Source organism: Macrosteles quadrilineatus, unplaced genomic scaffold, assembly GCF_028750875.1.
Source record: "Macrosteles quadrilineatus isolate MER2022 unplaced genomic scaffold, UCM_ALF_1.0 Scaffold_3__2_contigs__length_128488019, whole genome shotgun sequence".
NCBI classification, from domain to species: domain Eukaryota; kingdom Metazoa; phylum Arthropoda; class Insecta; order Hemiptera; family Cicadellidae; genus Macrosteles; species Macrosteles quadrilineatus.
In genome coordinates this window covers 73,039,060-73,064,760 of record NW_026542596.1, presented here as the reverse complement: position 1 = coordinate 73,064,760, position 25,701 = coordinate 73,039,060, and the positions used below count along the sequence as shown (strand labels likewise).

The following is a 25,701-nucleotide window of genomic DNA, read 5'->3' as shown; positions in this document are numbered from 1 at the left end:
TTGTGGGATATCGGAGGAATGTCTCTTGTCCAAGAATGTCGCCCACAATGTTTGTGCCGCCGCCGCCCACTCCCCCCCTCCCCCCACCTACGTCTACCTGTGAACTGTGAGTATTGTAGCAAGATCACTAGACTACTCACTGCTCAGCAGCAGCGCTCTCTTCTGCATTTCTAGAAATCAGATTCTGTGTCAGCATGTGCAAATGTGCTTTTAGCAAGTTCCAAACTCCTTAAGACGAATCGATGACAAGTATCATTCGATTTTACTGATCTCGTTCGGTGGTTAGAGGATGTATATATGCATTATAAAATTTATTTTACAGTGAAACAAGACGTTACCGACTTACACCAAGGTTTTACCATGCAACTACGTCCTATCTGAAAACACCATTGGTGAGTATGCAGGTCAGCTACACCGGGGATATTTCATATATATATATATATATTTTATTTTCCTGCGTATTTATAACTTTGATGAAATCAGATCAGATTACAGAAAATGTACAAATGCGCTCTTTAACACTTTCTGCCATACTCCCGAAGTATTTGTATCACAAGTCTTCTGCAGCATAGAACCATTGACAAAAAGAACTGTCTATGATAGAAAATGCGTCAATGGATTTCCTGACCCTCTTTTACGTCAACTTTATTGTTCTGGAGTTCCTTTGGGCACAGACTATTGAGTAAATAGTTTGCTCTATATTCTTTGCTTTGGGTTTACAGCGTTTGCACCAAGTTTACACTTCTATTCTCTGTATCTGTACTGTCTAGAACGTACAACTCTAGAAACTCTATGTAGGTTACGGTGTGTAGGCTGGACCAAGGATGTCTGACGTACTAGTAGTATTGGAGTATTGCTCACGAGTGTGTGTGTGTGTGCATGATTGTGCTCTGGCGGTCATTCTAAGTACCTCCCCCTCTCTCCTCCGTGACCTCGCGTCATGCACTTCCTCGTTGGAAGATGCATTTCCTCAAGAAGTAGTTAGAACCAGTGTTATGTTGATAGAAGCCAATTTTCATTTTGGATCATGTATTTTCCTAGATCACTTTGAAATAAGCTATGGGGAGAGTTTGTGTAACAAAACGACTTAAGTTCTTGGTGTTCAGGAATTTATAACTTTACTTTTTTTTATTTAAACTATTCCTACTCAGGGAGTATTACATGACAAATATCAACACATAGACTACATGTATGTATCACTATGTGTAACGTACTAATCCAAATCAATAAAGTAATCTGTTGTTTGCTGATTTTGTACAGTCTTACGCAAACAAACTTCGCAAGTAATCCCCCATACTCTGTAGGTATACAACAGCCAAAAATTCTAGTCGCTTCAATCTCTTACTACTTCTCCAAGTATAGCGAATTCAACACCATTCCAAAAAAGTGTATATATGTATATTTGGACTCAATGTTTTTGTCGAGTTATTGTCAACGTTATGCACAACCTTGTGGTCGGGCCGTGGGACCAAGGGCATGCCGAGGCTTTGGTAATGACATTTCAATTGTTTACCGCACTCTACACTCAGCACCACTACTGGTCATCCGACGTTTCGCAATCTGACGTTGCTCGGCGCTTCTTCAAGGCTCTTCTTCAACGATCATGAATTATCGAATTATCGAAACACAATTCAATCGATATTTTTTGCGTATCTGGGTAGCCTATTGGCTGGTTGATAATTTTTCCAATCCAAAAGATTCAAAGATTTTCCAATTAATTTACTTTTTATCGATACAAGCTCAAAATATACTTCTGGAATCCAAAAGTTCGTTGGTTCAGTAGTATTCATTTACTGTTGAAGCTATAGGTACTTTTATAAATCACAAGATCCAGTTTACAAATATTTGAACACAATTGTGTTTGAAATGTGGTTCCTAACCAATGTAGAATACCTTACCATACTGTATTTGCAAACTACGTAAATTATCTTCGAAACTACTATACCAACCCAGTGCTCAAGTAAATGCATTAATGCAATACGGTACAGAAAATCTGTGAATCTTAAGTATTTATTTAGTGCATATAAACATCTATACCTATTGATTTAGGCCTACACATTAGTTGTAACATCGTCGCAAGATGTTTTGGTACTATTATTGTTATTGTGACTAATAGGGACTAATAAGGACTAAATACAGCATGTTGACGGTAATGTCACGACGTGATTTTCCTCGCGGAAGCTTGGCCCCCATTCCTTCAGACCTTGACCGATCACTCCCCTCTGGCCAAATATGTTGTGGAAGACAAATTGGTCCTCTTTAGTTTACGTGGGAAATTGTAAATGGGAAGATTTCGGTGTTGACTATGCTATTTCGTAACAGTGAGATTGGATAGTGGGAGCTGGTGTTTTTCTGGCCAAGAAAAATGTGTTGAAGACTTCGATAGTTTACCATTGCGTGTATCACATAAATAATTTTCTTATAAACTGAAAAGTATGATTAAAAAAAAAATAAGTTGTTCAATAATCAAAGTACTAAACAATAATTAGCTCTGTTGATTGAAACTCACTGTTTGGTTTGACTAATGATGGCATGATTGTCAGACACTGTCAAAAGTTCATTTTTGTCAACTTCGGGTGGAGCTGGAGGCTACAATCGAGTCATTTTTAAACATTTTAGAGAAAGCGGGCGGGCATTAATTGCGCCAACTGAGCTGCGTCAGGTAGTCGGGTATTCCTGAATTGCGTCAACTATTCCAGGGAGCCACTCGATACATTCATTAATTGCACCAAGTGGCGGCCCTTTAACTGTATAACTGAGTAGGTTAGGTTGGTTTTTATTAGTTTAAGAATATTATGTTAGGTTAGGATAGGTTAGGATAACAACATGTAAATACTGTACGTACATTCCTTCTGCCGGGAACTCACCCCTACCTGGCTTGGACTTTGCGCAACTAAGAAATATTTTTTGGGACCATTTGAGGGCTTGGCGCAATTAAGGAACTCTTGGGCGCAATAAATGCATAACCAAGGAAGCTCTAATTAAAACCCTTCTCTAGCTCCTCAACCTCGTTTCTGCTTATCTTCACACCTTGAAAATAGAGTTGTTTTCGCGGAGGCTACAGGTTTGGCTACAATAATCAACGGAATGTTTTGTGAAATTTCTGAGTTGAAGCAGTTTGAATTCAAGAATTTCACTTAACACTACTAGATCAGCCATCGTGCATGATTTTAAGTCATGATTGTTACATACAACATGTATTTTAACCTTTGTTAATCGGATAATATTCATAAAATTAACATCTACAGGATAAACAAGCATTTCTGCAGTTTCCACTTTGGTTACGAAAATACACCAATCACACCACTTGAACCGTAGTCACCTGCCATGCCAGACCGTCGTGGCCGACTTGCTAATTCGGCTAGTCGCTGACCCCAGCAGCAACAATAGCTGAAGAAATGGTAACCCCGTTATCTGTGATATGGCGCGCGCACGCACCACACCACGCGCGCTACTATTGGATTACGGTGCAAAAACTGGACCGCGTCGCTCCGAGTCAGACCAACCGTGTGTAAAGCCTTTTATGTGGCGAGTGGGACATTCAAGGCGAGCTGGTAAATCTTCATTACTGGAAAAGAAATTCACTCGCACTCAGAGCGCCTAGATTGGCCAAGGTCGCGAAGTGATACTGGGTTGACTTGTCTACTGCACTTGCAGCTGCATCGTTGGTAAACTTCAGAAAATCCTAAGGTTTCATTCTTCAACTATTTTGATTACTATACCCTATGTGATTTAACCTGTTTCCTGACCCACCGTCTGTCTACCTTAGGTGTTTCTAATGGTTTAAGGCTTAACGAAGGCCCAGGTTGACGAAGGGTCAGGAGGCAGGTTCCATCATACAAATTATATTTGCGTCAACTGAACATCTGTGAGCTTTCATCCTTATGGCAAAGTAGCTTTCTAAGACCACCATAAAATGAAAGACATTGTATAGTATTTGTGAGTTTTGGATGATAAAGTACTGCATCAACACGAACAAGCTGTTAAACTCTGAGAACTCCCTACGTTTGGACTCTATATGAAAAAGTGTTTAAAAAACAGTCAAATTGAAATGATTCCCAGCTTTTCTACTCACACACATTTCAACAGTTTGACACACTAAATTTGTAGTAAAGTTTATCCACGGCAAAGAGTTCAGGACTCATCCGGTACTGAACTAATGGTGTTATTTGATTGATGGTCTTTTTAATTGAGGACGCCGACTACGAAAGGTCACTGTGCCATACGTCGCAAACCATGGATCATCTCACGTAGAAATTAGCTAGATTGACGTAGTCTACTGATTACTTGCGAGAACTTCAAGGTTGGACGTACAAAAGTGGAAGTTTTTAATACACAAAAACGAACAGTTAAATCGTATCCACCACCAGGTAAGATAAAATCAAGTATGATGGTAGACAGTGTGATCTACGTCACTGGTAGGATGGCCTTCAGCACGACCTGAGCCGTGGCCTCACAGCCTCAACAATACTTGTACAGTATCACGACACGACTGACTCTGGTGACAATCCTACTAATACGGGGTTTCTGGTTATCTGTAAAACTGCTCTTTGAGCAATAGCAGTGATTTGAGCGGAACTGTGTTTCAAACGTACAAATTGACTTAATACAGATGTAGTATACAAAGTGATTTTTAGAATACAAGTATAACGAATTTCATTAATTAATAGTAAATATTTTTCAAGGCAGAACAGTTTTAAGAGTGCAACTAAATAAAAGATTCTTAAAAGTCACTAGGTCATCAATTACTGTTTACGTTTACATAAGAAACCAAATATTTCAACATTGGAATGAAGAAACGCTGCAATGATGAAATTACTGTGAAAATTGTTCCCAATCACTACTTTCCTAGTAAATTTTTACTTTAAAACATAGCTATACAGTTTTCCAACCTGCATAAGATAAAATTAATTTACAACCACGAACTATATAAGTGAATAATCTAAATTTACACTAAATAAACTGCAACGCACTCATGAACCAAGTATAAGGAAGGGTTACAGAGTCTAATAGAACAGAAAGCTCGCCGGTAAACAAGACGGGGTCAATTTGACGCGACAGAAGGCCGGGGGGGGGGGGGGGGTAAGGGGTGCTTGTGGGGGATGGGGCTTTATTAATTAAACCGGAAGACTCCCACGGTGGAGCCCCACTGAACCAGTTGCTCCCCAAAAATCAATAAGGGACAAAGCGTGAGCGTGGGTGACGGGTGATTCACCGGGGGCGATCGCCGATTTAAAGGTCCAATATGACAATGGCGGGTCGACCGGCATAATTGGCTTTTTAAACAATCAATACCTGCATCAGATATGGGATGTTAATTTTGTAGCGATTCGGTAAATTAGAAAGTTGTTAAATGCCTGTGTGTTTTATTCAAAATTCAACTATTTTCAGTTGACGGTTAAATGAAGTAAAACCGCAAGAATGTGATGATTTTAGAGATTTTTTTATTTATTGACACAATTATCTGACACAACTAGGGTGCGAATTTTAAGGTGGAGATGAAGAACTAAAATTAGCCGATTATTTAGCCAGGATCATTAAATTTACAGTAATTTCAATGTTGAAGGACAGCTGGGTCCAGTTTTGGAAAATCAAAAAGCCACAGTCTCTCTCAGTCTCAGGATCGGACCAACCCCTTTCCCCAATCAAGGATTATAACCACTCGTCAGAAACCTAACTACTACGGTGTTAAATATTTAAGAAATTTCCAAAATGCATTTTCAAATAATTATTTTCCTAACGTATTTTTTATGCAACCAATTAACGTTAATGCGAGCCAAATAAGGATTTTGATTGATTTAGTGTTTCTGAAATTTAATCGTCAGCGCGTTTGTTGTACATAACAAAACATAGAAACTATCTAAAACACATCAAGCAGCGCAAACGTTTTGTGAAATCTCCAGGAGCGTTGAAAAAATTGACACTATGCAAAGTCGAAAGTTTCCAATAGTGAACTTCCAATAGTCCACGGACGCCTGATGACTAACATATGTTCTACAACCTATGATCGGCAGCCAACTGTCACTTTAGCAGGCAGGTGTTGGTTACTATGTAGCGGGTTGGACACCCCATCTGCCCAACACCTCATTGATTCCAGCCCAAAATTGAAAGTTGACCATAAATAAAAATAATCATAGTGTTTCGTAGAATCACCATTCGTAAAATAGAGGAACTCTATAATCGGCGTGCGTCAAAGGGTTTGAATACCGAGTTGTATTAATTGGGTGGTTGAGAGTAATTATGTTGAATTATTGGTATTTTATGCAGAACATTTGGAGGTTTATCATCAAATGCACCTGCTGTGGTGTAGTGGTGTAGAAAAGTATTTGATTAGGTCAAAGGATGATTGCGGGATAATAATACAGTAGTCTTGAACAATACGGGGTCAACCAGACGCAACATTCGCATCCAGCTTCCAAAATGAACAAAATACTAAACAATACTTATTGAATAACCAACATACTACCGTCAATTAGTTTGAATAGAAATAATTAGGTACTAGTAAATTCCAAAATTGTGTATTAAATCAATAAACTATCATATACCTATCGAATATTTGGTAGGCCTACGATTCCGAAGCTAACTTCTGACAGGATTGTGTACAAACGTCCAATATCGGGCTTACATCATCATTAGCATTGAAGAAGACATTGAGAAAACGAAACTCAAGACCTTGACCGGGGAAACGAAAAAGTTTACATTGCAATAAAGCGATTACAAGAGTCAGCGTAAGCCCAAGGATGTCGAGAGGCGAAGCTGCGAGTCACAAGAGTGACGTAAGCAATAGTACGTAACGTTCTTCATAACTGCATACGTCTACGTCAATGTTCTTTGAATGAGATTTTCCTCTTTGCATGAGTTATTCGGATTATTTAGTTGTAAGCAATAACCGAGTAAGGATAGTTGTCTGGGTAGCCGACTGGGATTGGTTGTGCTCGCCTTTGCATCTGAAGTTCGCTGGTTCGTTACCCAGCAGGATCTAGGATCTAGATCTTATTTTTCACTGGGCAATCAATTTATGATGCTGTCAAACTAAATTTTGACGTTGAATAAAAAAAATCGTATTTGTATTTGGACAGTTCCTATACAAAAAGTGTGAACAATATTGACGGCATAGATATATACAAGGTTGGGGTAAAGACACAGCGGTGAGGGTTAGACATTTTTTGTTCCTTCTGTATGAATAACATAAATGAAAAAAGTGAAAAAAACTGTATTACACACTTGCTCTGCATTCCAAACACGCACTAAATTATATAACATCTCTGTGGTTAAGAACTTACTTTTTGAACCAGGGAAGATTTTAAAAAATCGTGGGTTTTTCAATCAAAACCTCAAATTGTATCTTGACCAACATCGAAGAAGAATACACTTTTCCCAGACACTATAAGTATGTCAAACGAGAAGATCTCTCCTAGAAAACTTGGATTTTCCTAGCATGATAACGACCGTACAGAATAATGTTGTTAGAAAGCGCCATAAGAGTGCAGGCATCTAATAATGAGGGGAAAAGTATCGGCCCGAGACTAGATCCTTGTGGGACCCCATAGCGCGAAAGTCGCGGCGCAACACCGTTGGCAATGGCTGATGGTGATGGCACTTTCGCGAACGGTACTTTTAATTGTAAGACGACAGGTTGACAGACAGAGAGGGGGGGGGTCAATCACCTAGTATGTAGATGAGCGGCTTGCATACAATGTGTTATCACTGATAAGCGGTAGTGGGTAGTAGAAACTTGTCGCGCAACTAATTTGTTGTATGAATCAAAATTACAGTAGTTTTGTAATTGTAGTTCTATGTTTGTATGGTATACAAACGTTTAGCAAGACTTAAATTGACATAACTGCATTTCACAATGCTTTGGAAGTTAACATAAATATCCTTGTTTATTCATGAACTTAATGGCGTGCGATTTAAAGTTTATGACCTATTTTGGACGAATTTTGTTAAAAAAATGTTTTTAGGACCAAAAATATTGATTTTGCACTAGCACTAACTAAATATTGGTTTTTCGGTGCCAACACACCAGATTAGGTTGCGTATTGGCGAAGTTTCGTTGACCATGAGTTTTGAAAGAATGAGATGGTACTGAAAAATTAATTTATCGAAAGCTAGATGATCGAAGATACCTTGGTTTATCTTAAAACAATTTAAAATGTTTAAATATTTTGAATTTTCTCGGGATTGGACTAGCAACCTCCTGTATCTCGGCTAGCTCTATATTCGCTCATTTGCCAGCTAGTTGAGAAGAAGATGATGACAAAGTAAATTGAAATTTCAATCAGAAATAGTACACCATAGTAAGAGTTATTATAATTTCTAGTTAAGCTTAAACAGTTTGTTTTAAATACTCAAATGAATGAATTAAGTTTGTGATAAGTATAAAGTTAAACCCAGCTGCAGAATGTGATGTGCAACGAAAGTAGCCTCAGTGGTGTTCACTGTGCAGTGTGGAGTAGGCTAGGTGACCCCGGAGGTGTAAGCAATAAGGTCGCGCAAGTGGAACGATCAAGTGGGTCGATTAGGGCAACAATCGAGTGTCTAGTGGAGAGTCAGCAAACAGCGGCGACCTTGGACAACAGGTGAGCTGAATCAGCAACACAGCACAGCTGATAACAGTGCACAGCTGATCGCGAAACAAAACTGATATCATCAACATACAGTTGATCGCGACACAGCTGATCGCGTCACAGTTGATAACAGCACACAGATGATCGTGACACAGTTGATAACAGCACACAGCTGATCGCAAGTCAAAAGTGACAACAGCATAAAGATGATCGCGAGACCTCTGATAACATCATACAGTTGATCGCGACATAGCTGATAACATCACAGAGCTGATCGCGACGCAGTTGATAACAGCATACGGCTAATCGAGAGTCAAAAGTGACAACAGCATAAAGATGATCGCGAGACCGCTGATAACATCATACAGTTGATCGCGACACAGCTGATAACATCACAGAGCTGATCGCGACGCAGTTGATAACAGCATACAGCTGATCGAGAGTCAAAAGTGACAACAGCATAAAGATGATCGCGAGACCGCTGATAACATCACAGAGCTGATCGCGACACAGCTGATAACATCACAGAGCTGATCGCGACACAGCTAGTAACAGCACAGAGCAGATCGCGACACAGCTGATAACATCACAGAGCTGATCGTGACACAGCTGATAACATCACAGAGCTGATCGCGACACAGCTAGTAACAGCACAGAGCAGATCGCGACACAGCTGATAACATCACAGAGCTGATCGCGACACAGCTGATAACATCACAGAGCTGATCGCGACACAGCTAGTAACAGCACAGAGCAGATCGCGACACAGCTAGTAACAGCACAGAGCAGATCGCGACACAGCTGATAACATCACAGAGCTGATCGCGACACAGCTGATAACATCACAGAGCTGATCGCGACACAGCTGATAACAGCACAGAGCAGATCGCGATTCAAAAATGGCAACAGCATACAACTAACCATATCTAATAGCAGAACATAGCTGATCGCATACAGTACAACCGTACACGAATATTAAAACAGAAGAGAAATGTTATGGATCATAAACATAAACAAATGACGTCACTAGCCCGAATGCATATACTATTAGCCCTAACAGCTGGTTTGGGCGATTTTTGACAGTTCCATTTAAAAATTAATAAAAAAACGATTACTTTAGGAACAGTGGCATAATTTGTTTAGGTTTATAATCCATACTGTTTCCGTTCTACACACTGCACAGTGTATTCTTGCTACAGTTTATCCACATTGATCGCAGGTAATTCTAAAGCGCAAAGCAAGTTTTTGTAAGTGTTTAAAGTGTAAAATAGGATAAGAATTTTGCAGACATTAGTTTTTTACATGATTGTGCATTCTTTACTGCACATAACAGAACTTATCAAATAAAATAATTTAATGTTACACATTGTAGTAAATAGCAATTTAGCCTCGCAGCATTTTGAAATTATAGTGAATAATTTGGGGATGCGGAATACTATCCCCCGGAAAACTACCCCCCCAGGTGAAACGTGACGTCACAAAATCTGCTAACTAACCAATATGGAAGCCGTGTCCGCGACTGGAATACTACCCCCCCTAGACAAATCATGCTATGTAATTTTAATTTTAATTCGAGTAATTCCGTTAGATAATAGTAAAGGCATATGGTGAATATAAAACAGATTTTCGAAGTGTCACAGCAAGTTTGGTTGGTTAGGTTAGGTTAGATTAGAACTGTTTGACAACTAAATTTGAGTGTCCGTGACTGGAAAACTGCCCCCCCGGTCTCTGACGTCAATATGACGTAGGAACCTGCTTGGGGGGTAGTTTTCCGGGGGGCAGTCTTCCGGCGACCCAATAATTTTACCGTTTTCTCATTACTTTATAAATTTACTTTAATGATTTAGAATGTACTACTTAATACGTTTAGTAACACTTCCCTATTAGAAAGTTCCCCAAGGAACAGGATATGAGTAGTTGTAGGAAACGCAAAATAGGTCAGTATTCCGGTGACATGGAAAATCTGCATGAATTCAATATACACTTTCAACGTACATCTCATTGTTCGGTCCTTTTGTGGTCCGAACTGTGTCCACCTTAACCTAATGTAGAGGAGCCAATATTTTCAAATTATTGGTTAGAAATTTAAGAAACATTAGTTGGGTACGTGACTGTAGCCACTTAGGAACGATGTTTATCATTCGATCTATAAGGAAATGTAACGTAGAACTCAAGGTCACGTGGAACAAACGAACATGAAACTTGAGGTCGACGCTCGTTGTGTCGGTGAAAACTGCGTCGGGGACATATTGATGTTCACCTCAAGGTTCTGTTTGGAATTAGGTTGCACCAGGGATTTCATCGGTGTTTTGTGAAGGACTCATTGACGTTTGGTCTAAAGTGCACAAAGTAAATAGGCCTAGTGTGAGGTTAAACGATGGTATAGATACACCATTTTCGTCATTAAGTGTTTACAAATTAAATATACGTTTAATGTTAATTGAAAGATAAGCAAACACTATTGCAATCCACTTTACGAATACTCGTAACTCAGCAATTTATTGATTTAGCAACAACAAAACTAAATCACTTTAATGTAAACATTAAAATTGTATAAATTGAGGACTTGGGTGTTTTTTTTAGAAATATTATTTTTTATGTACGATATCTCGTCTACGGCAGCGTAAACATAACCTGTGAATGGTACTAGAACTCTCCATTGAGTATAAAACGCGTTTAAAATGGCCATTTGGTAAAATTTTGATTTAAATATGACGAGATTGTAAGTCGACAATAAGTACACATTAGGTATTGAATATGGCAAAAATTACAAACAATATCGGAGACTTGAGTAAAAATTCATGGGGTTTTATTGAATAATAATAGTTGCGCAATATTTAATTGAGGTCTTGATTCTGCAGTTCCGGTAATTATTTGTTTAAATGGAAAGCAATATAATAATTTAAATTAGGTGTTTGGCCAGAAATAATTAATCATTAACAGACAATGTATTATAAGACTATGTGTGACGTGGCTGTATTCTCCTCTTCTAAAACTTAGAAAAAAATCATCGATCGATACCACTGTTTTAATACTGTTCCTATGACTAAATATCAATAAGCAATCGCAAGAATACATTGAAAAGTTAAACCAACGTAAGATTGGGATTTAAGAAATAAAAGTAAAAAATGTATTATATTCTACGCATCTCGTAGATATTTCACCATCCAGTAACTTTAAAATCTTAAATTGTACAAGTAATGAATGAAACACGTGATAAAATTAGCATTTCAATGAATCTTGTAAGAAGCAATCAATGACAAAAAGCGTCAAAAACTAATTATAGACATTGAAACTCAAATCAATAGAAGTATTACCTGTCTATAGAGAAATCGAAGAGCTACTGTGAACGCACCACATACAAGTGTTCCCGGCGAAGACGCTGCCAACTTGATAAAACTATTTGCTTAATTGATAAAACTACAATTGATAACAGAGGCAACGTGGACCAGAAGAGCAATCTTGTCACAAACAAGGCATGAAGATGTCTTCCTGAACAAGATTGGGCATTTAAATGACTATAGTATGTATGATGGAACATGTCTCATGACCGGTTAAAATTGGGATTGACCATTAGCTACTTGGAACTGACCCCCCAAACCATTGGCTAGTCGGGGGTAGACCGAGGGACATGGGACAAGTTCCATCGTACAGACTACAGAGAATCGTTGTCATCTCATTCGAGCGAATTTATTGATTATAGTCTGTATGATGGAACCTGTCTCCTGACCGAGTAAAATTGGGATTGACCATTAGCTAGTTCCTAGGTAGACGGAGGGACTGGGAAAAGTTACATCGTACAGACTACAGAGAATTGTTATCATCTCATTCGAGTGAATTTACTGATTACAGTCTGTATGATGGAACCTGTATCCTGACCGGGTCAACTTGCGACTGAACCCTTTAAACTATTGGCTAGTCGGGGGTAGACAGAGGGACATGAGCATGTTCCACCATACAGACTATAGAGAATCGTTATCTGAATCGACGGTGAAAGTCTTATTATTGGAAATGCTACTCAGTGGAATCCACATTGAAAGGTTGATTTATTTTTGGATTATTTGTTCGCATTGAAGGTTTCATGTGAAACATTAATTCAAATTTGCTTCTGCTTATTCACGAGAATCCCCTATCTAGCCCGGAGTACATAGTTTAATTCTTCGACACTGTGTCGCTTCGTGTTTTGGTCAAATTACTCTGTAAAAGCATTCAAGTTATGACTTTTAGGTTTCCCAATAAGCTTTAGAATCTACGAGAATCCATGTATTCGTAATTCGAGGTATCAAGCAAACTACATAAATAAATGTGCGTCCGTGGTACAATCACAGTAAAAAGATATACTTCAATAACTTCCAATTTTATGTCTATCTTTATTTTATTTATCAACGAATCTGACGAAGCAGCAAATTTCAACAGTTTCAATCAGTAAACACGGCAACGTCTGGCAGAGGTTGCAGTACGAGAATAGATCGCCACGGACAAAGCCTTGATGGCTCGGACAATGTTTACAGTTATCTGTGTTCGTAAGGTTCGGGAGCTCCAGGCCAAGGAGAGGGCGGAGGAAATAGAGGATATCGTCTGGAGGTAATGGCGAAATACGTAATTTAAAAGTGTTCATATCGCACATAGGATATTGGGTTTTAACATGTTAAAAAATATTTTGGCCCTTCGAGCAGGATTTTGATTTTTCTAGTATTTTTAGGAAAGTGTATTTTAGGGAAACAAATCCGTGTTAATAAACAAACAAAGTGTTAAGAATTTAAATAACTCATGTAATATTACAGTAAATTGAAAAAGTTTTAAAATTGTACTTATTTTGGTCCTTCGCACCGGATTTGGCCAATATATTAATATATACATAAATACCTAAAATATAAAGCAAACTCGTATACATTGTCCAAAATGTTTAACATTATTAGGGGTAACCTTGCTGATGTGTGTCAAGCATAGACTTGCTGTACTGAAACATATTTTGCAAATAACTTTGCAACAAAATCCCAAAAGTACAAAATAGTGATGACTTACCCCGGCGTGTTCTGCCTGTAATGTGGGCCTGGGTATGATGGTCCAACCCCCGCCTTGTTGGCGTTAGAGCTACTATAGCCTGCGCCGAAGTTCTGGGGCGCCGACTGCGTTGACGTGGTCACTCCCCAGACCGTGGTCACCACAGATAGTTGCTGCTGCGCGGCGCCGCCGGGCGACCACTCCCTGAACAACAACAACACGGCGTCAGCGCGGGAAATGTTGCACATAGAGTATAGCACATAGAGTAAGGAGTCTGTACATAGAGTAGGCAAAAGGTGATCATAATGGGGTGTTGGACATGGTGGGGTGGGAGTCGGACGATAGAGTAAATCAGGGAGGTGTTGGGATCGATATGCAGCTTCATGTTTTGGACGTCATAGTATATGGGGACTCTGGACATAACGTAAGATTAGGAAATGATACGAATTTGACATACAGTAAGAAACGAAATACCATGGACCCTCAGACTTGGAAATAGTGGGATAAGGGTAGTCATGGACACAGTAAGGTAGAACAGTATAAAGTGAAACATCCATATCTGGATGCCAACCCTGCATTTGTGCAACATAAAAGCAACTTTCTGTGTGACCATCATCATCATCAATAAAAGAATGAAGAAATAAAGTTCATTCAGCGAAAATTTGCACTGGGACCACATTTACACAGACAATATGATTAAATACATCCATGAACTAAATACAAAAATCCAGTGTCACTTTTCAACATTTTCCAGCAATAGATTCCACGAGCTCGACATTATCTATAAAGCAATCTAATTACCTAGATAAACATCGTCCGCTACTCTAGTAGCCTGCGTGTGATCGCAATACAGCCGAGGTGGGAAGCAGATTAGCAGTTTGAAGCCACAAAAAGAAGAGGTAGCGACTTCCTGAGGGGGCGTTTGAACAAAAGGGTACCGTTACCCTGGGATTAGACACTACACAGCTGCCCAGCGTGGTGCGCGGATCTTGCGTAATCGCGTCACATACGCGCAACGCGAAACGCGTAACGCACAGGAGACAACGCCTGGGCAGAACAATGGCCAGGATGCTACGATTTACAAGGTTTAGACGAATTGGAGGCCAAACTTAAGGAACAAATGAGTTGTCACAATTAATTATGGAACACGAAACCACTTTTTACGAAGAACTGGTTTTGCGATATTGGAGAACTCAAGACAATTTGTTATGACTGGAAATGATCGATAGGTGTGAAGTAGTGAGTATAAAAAAGTTCATCGATTTTATTATGTACGAGCAAGATTAACACGTTTGTAAATTATGTTACAATCTACTATAGTAAGTATCGACTTATACAAGCTATTAAGGAACTGTAAACACAATGAGGTTGGTAAACAAATTTTAGACTGTCCTTAAAACTGCCTATGCACTCTAAAATCACTTACATTCAAGGCAAACCGTATTTCCGTCAACAAATTAGTTACCTGGTCACTCACAAACTTCCTATTATGAAACCATTTCCAAAATAGATTTGACTTTCAAACCGAAATGGGCTTTCCATTCCATGCGAGTGGAGGGCCCAAACAAAGCCCGTGAAAAGAGCAGGGGAGGCCGGGGCGTGGGAAGTCCCACAATAAACCTACAAACTTTCCGAATAATGCGTCCCAAAATGGCCCAGCATGTGTTTTGACCGGCGAGCAGAGGCTAGAAAATCTCCATCAATTCTCGAGTAGTTTGAAGGGTTTCACGGACAAATTTACTTGTTTTGTGACAGACTAATATGTGATGAGAATAATCAAACAATTTGTGTTTGAAAGCCGAAGGGAACACCCGCATATAGCGTTTGCATTAGACTAATGGAGATCGAACGTATGTTGCCCACAGCGGCTCACTAAACTGAGTAATTTGGGTAATGCTGGCTAACTAGGAAATCGTTGATGGTTAAGTTGATTGAAATGCAGCACAGTAGGAGGGCAAAGAAAATTGGACCAATTGTCAAAACTGATTCTCAAATCGAATTAATTTTAATGTGAAATGTTTTAAAAGTAACAAATTAGTTGTGAAGGGGGCATGTTGCTAGTCGATCGTTTTTACCAGCGAGAGAGGTGGGTTCAATTCCCCGCTCACAAACATTTGTGTAGCTTGGACCGATTTCCCTCAAAAGCGTTTATGAATCTTACTTAAAAGTTGCTACTGGCGACGACACTTAAAAAATAAACAAGACAACTGCAATTTAAATTTATAGGGTATCGACGATTTAATATTATTTGAGAACGAAAAATCCATCCTTTTATTCCCTTTGCGGCCAAGCTTGCCAAAGAAGCCGGTATTACCTTATTGTCCCTTAATTCCTAGAAAGTAGGCGAAGCTTCCCACACAAAGCGGCGTAAAACCCGACAAAAAGCGGCAAAAAGAATGCAAAACCACCCCAAAGGAAACGGAAGGTAAAGGTTAGGTAGACAGCTGTAGGGTGGCTTCCTAGACTGGCAGGTCAGCTACTACCCGTCAGAAAACATCGGTCTTGTCAACACAGATCACTGGTACTAACCGAGGTGAAAACATGTCAAGATATTCATCAGTTTCTGCATACGTGTCTGCTGTGACAGGGCTGTCAGTGAGCGATTCTGTATGTACTAACGTTTGCGACCTTGCACACCAGTTAGACTGCTACAAGACGATAAATAAACGAGACGCCAGGTTGACATTTACTCCGCCATTGTTCAGTTTAGTGCCGCAATTGCAACCGCTAAGTGGTCAACTTGGCGTACTTTGCGAGCACAGTGTGAAAATTGAAAGAATACATTTTCTGTTTTTGAAGAAAATATATTCGTGTGTTATAGGCAAGTCATTGGGAATAGCTTAACAAACAGAAAAGTTATAATACACATTTGTAATCCTATCGATTTATATCAATAAGCAACCCAACTCTAATAATAAAATTTTCGTCTGTAGTAAATCACTTATCAAGAGCAGTTAGATCAACAAAAAAACTGCCAACAAATTGATTCATTTAACTGTCAACAAATGCACGAATCTTTAGAAAAAAGTAATGTTTATCTGAAATAATTCAGGTAGCAAAACACTTGGCATTTTCGACAGAAAAGATATCTACACTCACCCTATAACTTGTTTTTTTCTAAATAAAAAAATACTTGACACTCTTTATTAACGACCGATGTTTTCAGTACAGCATCCTAGGTTTAGTTGGGAGGCGCTCTTGTCAGGAGTAGCTCTTGATATGTCGAGTGTTGGTGTAGTGGTGAACTGGCGAACACCTCATTGTAATAGTGGACCACTCGACTGTGCATCTCAACAAGTGATCGGATGTGCATTACAATCTACTTGAACTTAAGTATATCACAGACGAAAGTGAAACAATTACGGCTAGTGTCTTATGATGTAAATGGTGTACAACTCCAGTAAAGATTAAGACATGTGTCAATGTGTCCATAAGACACAACCCTAATCAATAAATCTAGAAAAGAACCTTAAGAAAAACCCTATGAAACAATCAGAGGACCACAAGGTTTTTATGAAGCACTTTAAGATAATGTAGTATTTGATTCATTAAGGTAGTGGATGGAATGACTGTACTATTGGCAAATTAGATTAAAGTATACAATCCTAATGAAAGGAGATAACAGCAGGGATACAGTATTCTACAGTAGTAAAAAAAACTGTATATGTGGTAGTTTTTTAATTGTATATGTGGTAGTGAGTACTACGAAGCGCTTTGAAATTCTAGCCCCTGTTGGAAGGACAGTTAATGCCGAAAATACAGTATAGAATTTGTCCCTAGTATAAACTTTCACTTAAGTTAACATTAGTTCAAATACATCCCATTTTCCAATCATATCCATATTTTTTCTATCACGTAAAACCTTTTAAAATTTTTATTATGATCAAAGCCGCGACGGACTACTATTCTATAATGATGCACTTCACATGACACTTGCATTTACTCGACACGATCCAAATCTAATAGTGTACCTAAATGACGTCTAAATCTTAATTTCAAAATAGCCGTATGAAGACAATAGGTCGGTAGTTGCACAGAGCGCATTGGCTCCCTTCCATGGTTAGTGGCCAGCGACGACTGGTGGGGGTTTATTGAATTATAAAACACAACAGCGAGTAATTGAGATAATGATGATGAGGCGATCATCAGACAATTACTAGGGGAATAAGGATTGTAGTTGAGTTCTTGTAGCTTTGTGGTTGCATGACGCTTGTTGGTACAGCATATCTCTGAAGAAGGGGTTGTAGATGAGTCGACTGACTTTGAAGTTGCATCTTGCACCGAGTAAGGACTGTACTGGGAGTGTTTCTGTAAAGGATTTTAGTTGGGTTATTTTTTCTCTGTGACTGCATATTGCTACGTAGGGTTCTTCAGGGTTGCTACCTGAAGAAGATTGTATACTGTAGATGAGTTGTCTAGTTTTTTATTGCGACACCGAATAAATACTGAGACTTTAAACCCTTTATAGCAATCTCCCAAAACTCAAAGCTTACCAACAGTTTACAAGTTAGAATAGAGACACCTGAAAACAAGACAGCTAGAAAAACATGTCCAGCAAAAGGCAGGAGGCACGACATGTCGGCGGATGGACAAAGGACACAGTGGCAGATGGAATGTAGCAAGCACAGGTAAACCAGAAAAACCCCCAACATCCCTGTCCTTCCGAGAAGGGGTGAAATAAATGGAAATCACGACACTGACCAAAGAGAGAGTTGACCAAAGAGTGGCGTGTCTTGTCGTTAGCTTCAGTCACACAGGATGAGAATAGTAGCCTATTTTATACTTTTGGCAATTTTTTGACGTTGTTGGCAAAGGTAAAAGGTTTGGACTGTGAACAATACTCTAAAATACTAGAAGCTAGGCTCAATGCTGGAACGGGTTCACACATTATTTCAGGCAAGATCTGAAATAATTGCAGTGGTTGGAGTTATTACGAAGTCAAAAGTTAGTGATTGTCAGGATTAGAACTCGGAACCTTACTTGGCTCCAACACTAACAGGTTTAGCTATAACTCTAACGTCAAAGAAGTAAAATTACTTCACCCAATCAACCTTTTCATGGTAATCACAACGCAAAAGCTACGTCGAAAGTTTAGAAGCACGTACAAAAAGTAAAAACATCGGTGAAAACACAAAGTTAATAATTGAGCGCAGTGTCATGGTTACAAATCAGCTACAACAGAGGTCGACAACAGAGATATCAGATGAATTAATTATGAAAAGGCGAGAATTGGAGCGTCGACATGGGGGAGGGGGCGCTATCGAACCACGAAAACTACTGCGTATCCCTGGCCTCAATGGCTGCACGGCTAGAGTATTGTGGTACTTCGGTACTTTGTAAAACAATTGGGAAGTACTGTCTCGCAAATATTATCCATATCTTTGAACATATATTTATATGTACTTAGAAGCCTGCATTACTGTATTTTCTTTTTCTATACATACGGTTTAAATGTAAAAATATATTTACCTACAATATATCCAAACAGGAATTACCTTTATTTAAAATTGTTCACAAATACAACAGAAAAATACAAATATTTTGGTATTTTTTTTCAAAAATATGAACTAAGGGTTGTTTTTTAGAATTAATTAATTTAACACACTATCCTGCTTGGGAGTACAGTACTGTATTCTCAGAGTATTCCCAGTACTGTATTTCATAGAGTTATGGTCGAAGTAAACTTTTGTATGCTGTATAAAATGATTTAACGAGTCTTGCATGGTGACAATTCTCTTAGTGATTCAGAGGTCTCTAAATACATCATCTATATATTAAACCTACCTCTATTACAGTATCTAAGGCTTCTTGTACACCTACACACTTTTATTTTTACTTGAATCCCATCTTTGACTATAAATAGTCAATGATCCCATACACTTTCATAAAACTTAAAAAATACAGAGTCCTAATTCGTTCTGCGACCTTAACGAATTAACATTTACAATAATAACAATAGTACCAAACATCTGTGTATTGTGCGCTTTTATCAGCTCTTGCAACACAGAGCGCAGTTTGCTATCACTTAACAATCGACAAAAGTATTGAAGCGATTGCAGAACTATTCAAGCGAACAGCCAATGAATAGTTAACACAAGACAACAATGAAAACAGCTGTTTTCCACAGTAACTTATGTATCGATAATCATTAATTGATTTTTAATAGTGTTGAATAGTAGATGGTTAAATACAAAACTTTATTTATAATCTCTACTTACTTCATTAGCCATTATCTTTTAATATTTTGTACGTGATTGGAAATAACTCTCCTTTCTCTTTGTTATTTAGAATTGCAAATTTCAAAAACGTTTGCAATACTAAATTAGCCCAAATTTAATCAATACATTAGTTTACAAGATGTTTTTTTTTCATCTGGAACATTTCCAGTAGGAATCCTCCAAACCTATTTTACCGATGTTTGCAAACTGTCTTTTATTTGCAATTTCTCTAAAGGTACAGCGACTTAGACGTTTTGAATGTAAACTCAAGTCATCATAGTCCCATTACAAAAATTACTCCCCACAAGACGTTCCTATCATAATGGACTCCCGTGCGAAGATGCATACCCACGTATGTCCAAGGACGCAATACAGGAAGCAAATGGCAAGCGATGATGACACTTCCATCACTTGAGTGTCAGAGTGTCACTTGGCAAAGCACATCATGACACAGCCAGGTTATACACGTGGTTCTAGGCCGATAATAGCGTAGACGAGAATAAACGGCCAAGTGCGCCGATTCACTAACTAGACGCCACGAAGAGTGTATCGATAAAGGTTTGTTTGGATGTTTGGAACATTTTTTTGTGGTTTCGGTTTTAAAAGGTTGTAAATGGGACAACCATTTATGGTAGGTGGATTCGGAGAACTGAACAATAATAAAAAATTTGTGATTATCATTATAGTAAATTACTTAGACAAAGCGAAACACACCTAGATTATTGTAAGTTAATGAATACAAGATGAGTGTAGAATGGAGTGAGATGATCTGGGTAGTTTTGTTACTAAGATCAGCTGTTTTCATAGCCAGATCAATTAGAAGCCCAATGATCAAGAACAGCTAGGTCCAGTTCAGAACTTTTAAAAAGATAATGCCTTTCTTCAGGATCTATCTATATGGATACCTTTTGATTGTCAAATAAGCTCAATAACCACTTAGCCACTTAGGAATGTGAATATCTAGCAATATAATTACATTAATTAAATTCACAATGGAAAACTCGTTTTTATTCCTGTCAAGATTTTTACTATTGCAGTATTTCGATTTAGAATTTAGTGCACTTTATGATTGGACACATAATGTGGATTTTTCACAGTCCACATGACCTGTATGGTTTAGTGTCGCAGGGTTATGTGGGGCAGTAGAGCAAACTAATATGGGTCAGAGTAGTTCGTCGACCAGTAAACTTCTACAATCTACAACACTTGTAACTAGTGTTTGTAAATAGTGTGTGAATTGAGCAACTTCATTCTACGCGTTGTAGCATTTCGTAATCGAAAATTAAATAACAATCTTTGTGTGAGTGGTGGATCAGCTGTTAAAACTTGGAAAATCTGTTGAATGAACACTTGGTGGAAGATAACGTTTGTAAAATTTTGTAGAACTTGAGTGTGATCGAATTCGATCTTGTAGAGTTGTATGTATAAGTTTAGCAAAGCTTTTATGTGTCACTACTATTTTTTTGACGTAACTCACATTTGGAAATGATATAAACGTATCAGTGTGTAGTAACTTTAGTTTGCAAATGTTAAAAGATATTTTGGATAAATCATCAACACCATTCCTTATCTGAGTTTGTTTTGAAAAAGAGGGAAAAGACTGGACTGCAGATACATTGGGAAAAAATACCATAAATTTGAATTTGAAACACTAAAGCCTTTTTTAAGTAAATGTAAGGGGATTTACGTAGAATTACAAATATATCACATAATGTAGAGAAAACTAAACTACCACCTAACATCGTAACCGTCAAACTTTAAAACTAATTCGAATGAAGTGAAATAATTTCCAGAGTCTCAAACTTCGATAAAACTTCTGCTAAGGGCCAGGGGAGGGATGTACCAGTGTTTTGGATGTCGTGCGACGGACGGTTGTTTTAATCCGCCTAAGGACACGGGGAGCTTGGGGTTGTTTTGGGCTAATGATTATGAGCGGCGCATCACGCGACCGGGGAAATTGGGTCAACCCCACAACACTTAGGGGCAGAAGATTGAAGAAATGCGCATTGAATAAATGATACTACCGTGATGGGAAAAGACTTGAAAAATTGAATGAGTAAATCAATTTTTCTGTGTCGTTATTGTACATTTATTGAACAAGTGGAATGTATCTGGTAAATTTAAGGTTAACTAATGGTCAAAATCCTGAATTAATGAGTAGCTAGTAAGTTTAAAGCTAAGAATCAAACCTGAATTAGTTTGGAGACAAAAGATTGAATAATATTTGTTTGATTTACAATCATGGGGTAAAAGCAGATGAAAATCTCCGTATTCAAGGTACTCGTAATGTTTAGGTGTGTTAGCATCTTGGAATTCAATATGAGAGGGAGGTTTCAATACCCGATTTGTTAAAAAAATGTGATGGGTTCAGATCGGTTTCCCTTAAAAGCGTGATTGAAATAAAAGGTTGCCAATTCACTTATGAAGGGTCTAAAATTCCAGTGTTGAAGACGATAAAAACTCTTGCTCTTATAATAGTTTAAAAATAATAAGTGAGCATGAGTGAAAATAATAGTGTTTAAATAATAAATAAGCCTATCTGATCCTTGTAAAATATTAGTTCGATTTTTATACACCTAGGGTTTTTTTTTTCAAAACTGAAATCCTATGATAAATAGTAATTGCAGATATCAAGTCTTTAGATGCAAGTCCAATTTTTGAGACTTAAAACTTTCTTTGGATGACGACGACGTCATCAAACTCTTCCTCAAAAGGGGACTATTTTTCCCTTAGTCAAAGACACTAATTCCATTAGACGTTTTGCTTGTCAATTCTTGTCCTAGAAAAAGGTCAGACTTATGTTAATCGGAAAACTAGTATAAAACTCGAATGGTCAATCGAATTCGAGCAAAGATCCCATAGTACAGGTAGAACCTCGAAAATTTGCAATAACATGTGATGAGGGGTCAAATAAATTCAAGGGGATTTGAAAATGACACTTGTTTTCAAGGATGACTTGTTATCGAGGTTCCACTCTACTGGTGTCTTTATTGTACGTTTTGTCCAGTACTGAGGTCTCTAGCAGTAGTCACCATTCAGTGACATTGAGCTAACATCGTCATCCAGATATCTGTGTCAATGCCGCGTCGCTCTCTCCGTTGTACCTTCTGATAACAACACTTCGACCACGTCTGCCACTTCTACAGTTCTACTAGAAAACCTCACTTACTCGACAATTCGTGGACAAGTTGTCAAATTTACTTAAATGAGTATTTTTACATATTGTTTAAACATTCTCAAAAGAAATGTCGGAAATTCGACATTTTACAACTAGGAAATTCGAATAGTAAGACAAAGCCAACTAGACGTGTCTGTCAGCTGTTGACTGTCGAGTTACCGTGTGACGAGTTAGTGAGCTTTTACTGTACGTGTAAAAGCAACAATATTCATATATCTCTACAAGAATGCTCATTTCAAATATAGGGCGATTTTTTAAGAAATGTCAGTGTGTCTCAACCCACTCTTTAAGTACGTACGTTCAACAATTGAAAATTCTAAAATATTTGTATATTTCTGCAAATTTAGTACACCGTGTTCAACAAACCGAGACGTTTACTGTGCGTCAACTTTGCGTGGCCAAAAAAACTAATTTTTAAACGATTTGAGGAATTTACTCTAATACCACGTTATGTGTCAATGGACCAGAAGGTAATTTTTCTAGTAGCGGTAACGCACTTTTGACCCACGAACTGATGGACTGGTTTGATTATTCTAGTTTTGAAACTATTCCGTTTGAAATGTTATATAAGATAGAGATTATGTTTGCTATCCATTACGATCAGAAGGTACGTTTCCATTCAAACTAGTCCAACAACAAAATAGCAACATAAATCAAACTATTTATTATTTCCCAAACACTAATCCCACGAGAGCTAACAACAGTAGAGAACTTAACAGGTGATTTGCAACAATATATTGGAATTAATCTGTACAGGTTATTTCCGTAGAAAACAGCTGATGAAAATATCATTAAAGATCGATTATTCGGCTATTCTGAGGGTGTTTTCCATACTTGGCTTTCACTAGCCTCACAATCTCTCCTTATTCTATTCTACCATATACTGTGCAAGCAGTGTAGTAATTACCTGATAACTCGATTGACTAATTTTTATTATACCTTAGACTACGTGTCTGAACAGGATCGTCGTCTTATAAATATTTCAAGACCGTAAACTAGTTTTGAGAGCAAGAATGTTCACAAACTCGTGGAAAAAGAATATTAATACGCACGAATACTAGAAGACTTTTTAATTTTTCTAGTATTCGTGTTAATACATTAAAAAGACGAACCCTGAAACGCAAGTACAACTTCTAATAAATAAGAAGCAATGTCACAAGATTCATTCGATTCGTTGGCTACTCGATGAACCTCTAAGTTTATAGACCTATAAACGCAAATCAGCTGATAGCTCAATCAATTCCCGCCAAGCGGCGCTAATTTGTAGCTACTCAGCTGTTTATCGCTAGACTAAACTAATCCGAGTATTTATCGGATGTTTACGATATTGCGGCCAATTTTTCATCCCGATGCGTTGAGATCGTAAAATTCATTGACTAGGAGAAAAGTAGAGTGATTCTGTGATCGGTTTTAAGGTATTTAAAATTGAAAATAGTTAATTTATGATACGACAATCATCCGTCAAATAGGATTTTAGACATTTACTTAATCATTCCGATGGATAATAATAATGTACAGTGCCATCAGTTTGTAGACAACACAGTAGGATTATCACACACCCCATTACCTGCGTCCTGCGTCCACTGACACCATCTAAAACTTCACGTCACTCCAATTTTACACTTTGCAAAACTGCCTGCGAAACACAAGGTGCGGAATTTATTGGTAAATTATCAACTTTCAACCGGAAATCCTATCAGGATGTTTAAAATGTTAATCGGCTCGGATGCATCTGCAGCAGGTGAGACTGGGGAGGCGGGAAGTTCTGTTATCAGCAGGTGTATGTTATCAGTGAGGTAGCGAGTATAGGGAAACAGCCGGCCATTCATATGCGGGCCGTGGCGACACCGTTCTACAAGACTTATTTAGGTGAATAAACCGAGTGTTTGGAAATCACGTAGACAGAAGACACGCAGACATCAACTAAAAGAGGGTTTGGCCGTGCATTAATTGCGCCAAAGAGTTCCTTAATTGCACAAAGCCCTCAAAGGATTCCAACAAGTGTCCCTTATAGTTGCACCAAGCCCAAGCCAGGTAGGGGTGAGTTGCAGGCAGAAGGAATGTCCTTGTTTACGTGTCATTCTAACCTAACCTAACCTTACCTAAACTAACCCACTCAATTGTACAAATATAGAGTACAAAAATAAAAAAAATTGTAAAAATTGTACAAAAATAAAATTTTGAAGAGGGCCACCATTTGGCGCAGGGCTCCCTGGAGTAGTTGGCGCAATTCAGGAATACCCGACTACTTGACTCAGGTCAGTTGGCGCAATTAATGCCTGCCCGAAAATTATTCATCGATGGTCTAAACCAAAGAAAGGCAAGCAGGGAGACATGTTTAAAAATAAATTACGAGTGCACTAACACATCTATGGTCTCTTTGACTATCAACGATGAGAATGGCTGAGCAAAGGTAGTTTGAATCGGACAACGGAATCAACATTGCGCTGAAGAATGCTGAATCACGAGGTGGACGCTGACGAAATCGCTGACGAAGCTGTCGTGATTGAAGGGAATATCAAAACAAATCGTCCAACAAACCATACAACCAGTAAGTAGGCTATAATAAACGGCTATGCATTCCTCACGCATTGAGTTATGTGATTATAAGTTTGTAAAATTTTGAATTACATTTAGCCTATAGAGAACACTATATACTTTGCCAGCAGCTAACGTAAGGAAAAGATTTTAACAGAGTATCAAACTTAACTTAAGTTAAAATACTAACCAA

The 25,701-nt window shown here is 38.3% G+C and overlaps 1 protein-coding gene across 3 annotated transcripts in view; it reads right to left on the bottom strand.

Annotated features, from left to right (window-relative positions):
• Nucleotides 1-25,701, bottom strand: part of LOC128989653 (zinc finger MIZ domain-containing protein 1-like) — a 68,775-nt gene that overhangs the window by 36,107 nt on the left and 6,967 nt on the right. For all 3 annotated transcript variants that reach the window (XM_054411619.1, XM_054411617.1, XM_054411618.1), the window contains exon 2: nt 13,596-13,778. In XM_054411619.1, coding sequence (XP_054267594.1) covers nt 13,596-13,778 — 183 coding nt within the window. The remainder of the gene's footprint in view (nt 1-13,595; nt 13,779-25,701) is intronic.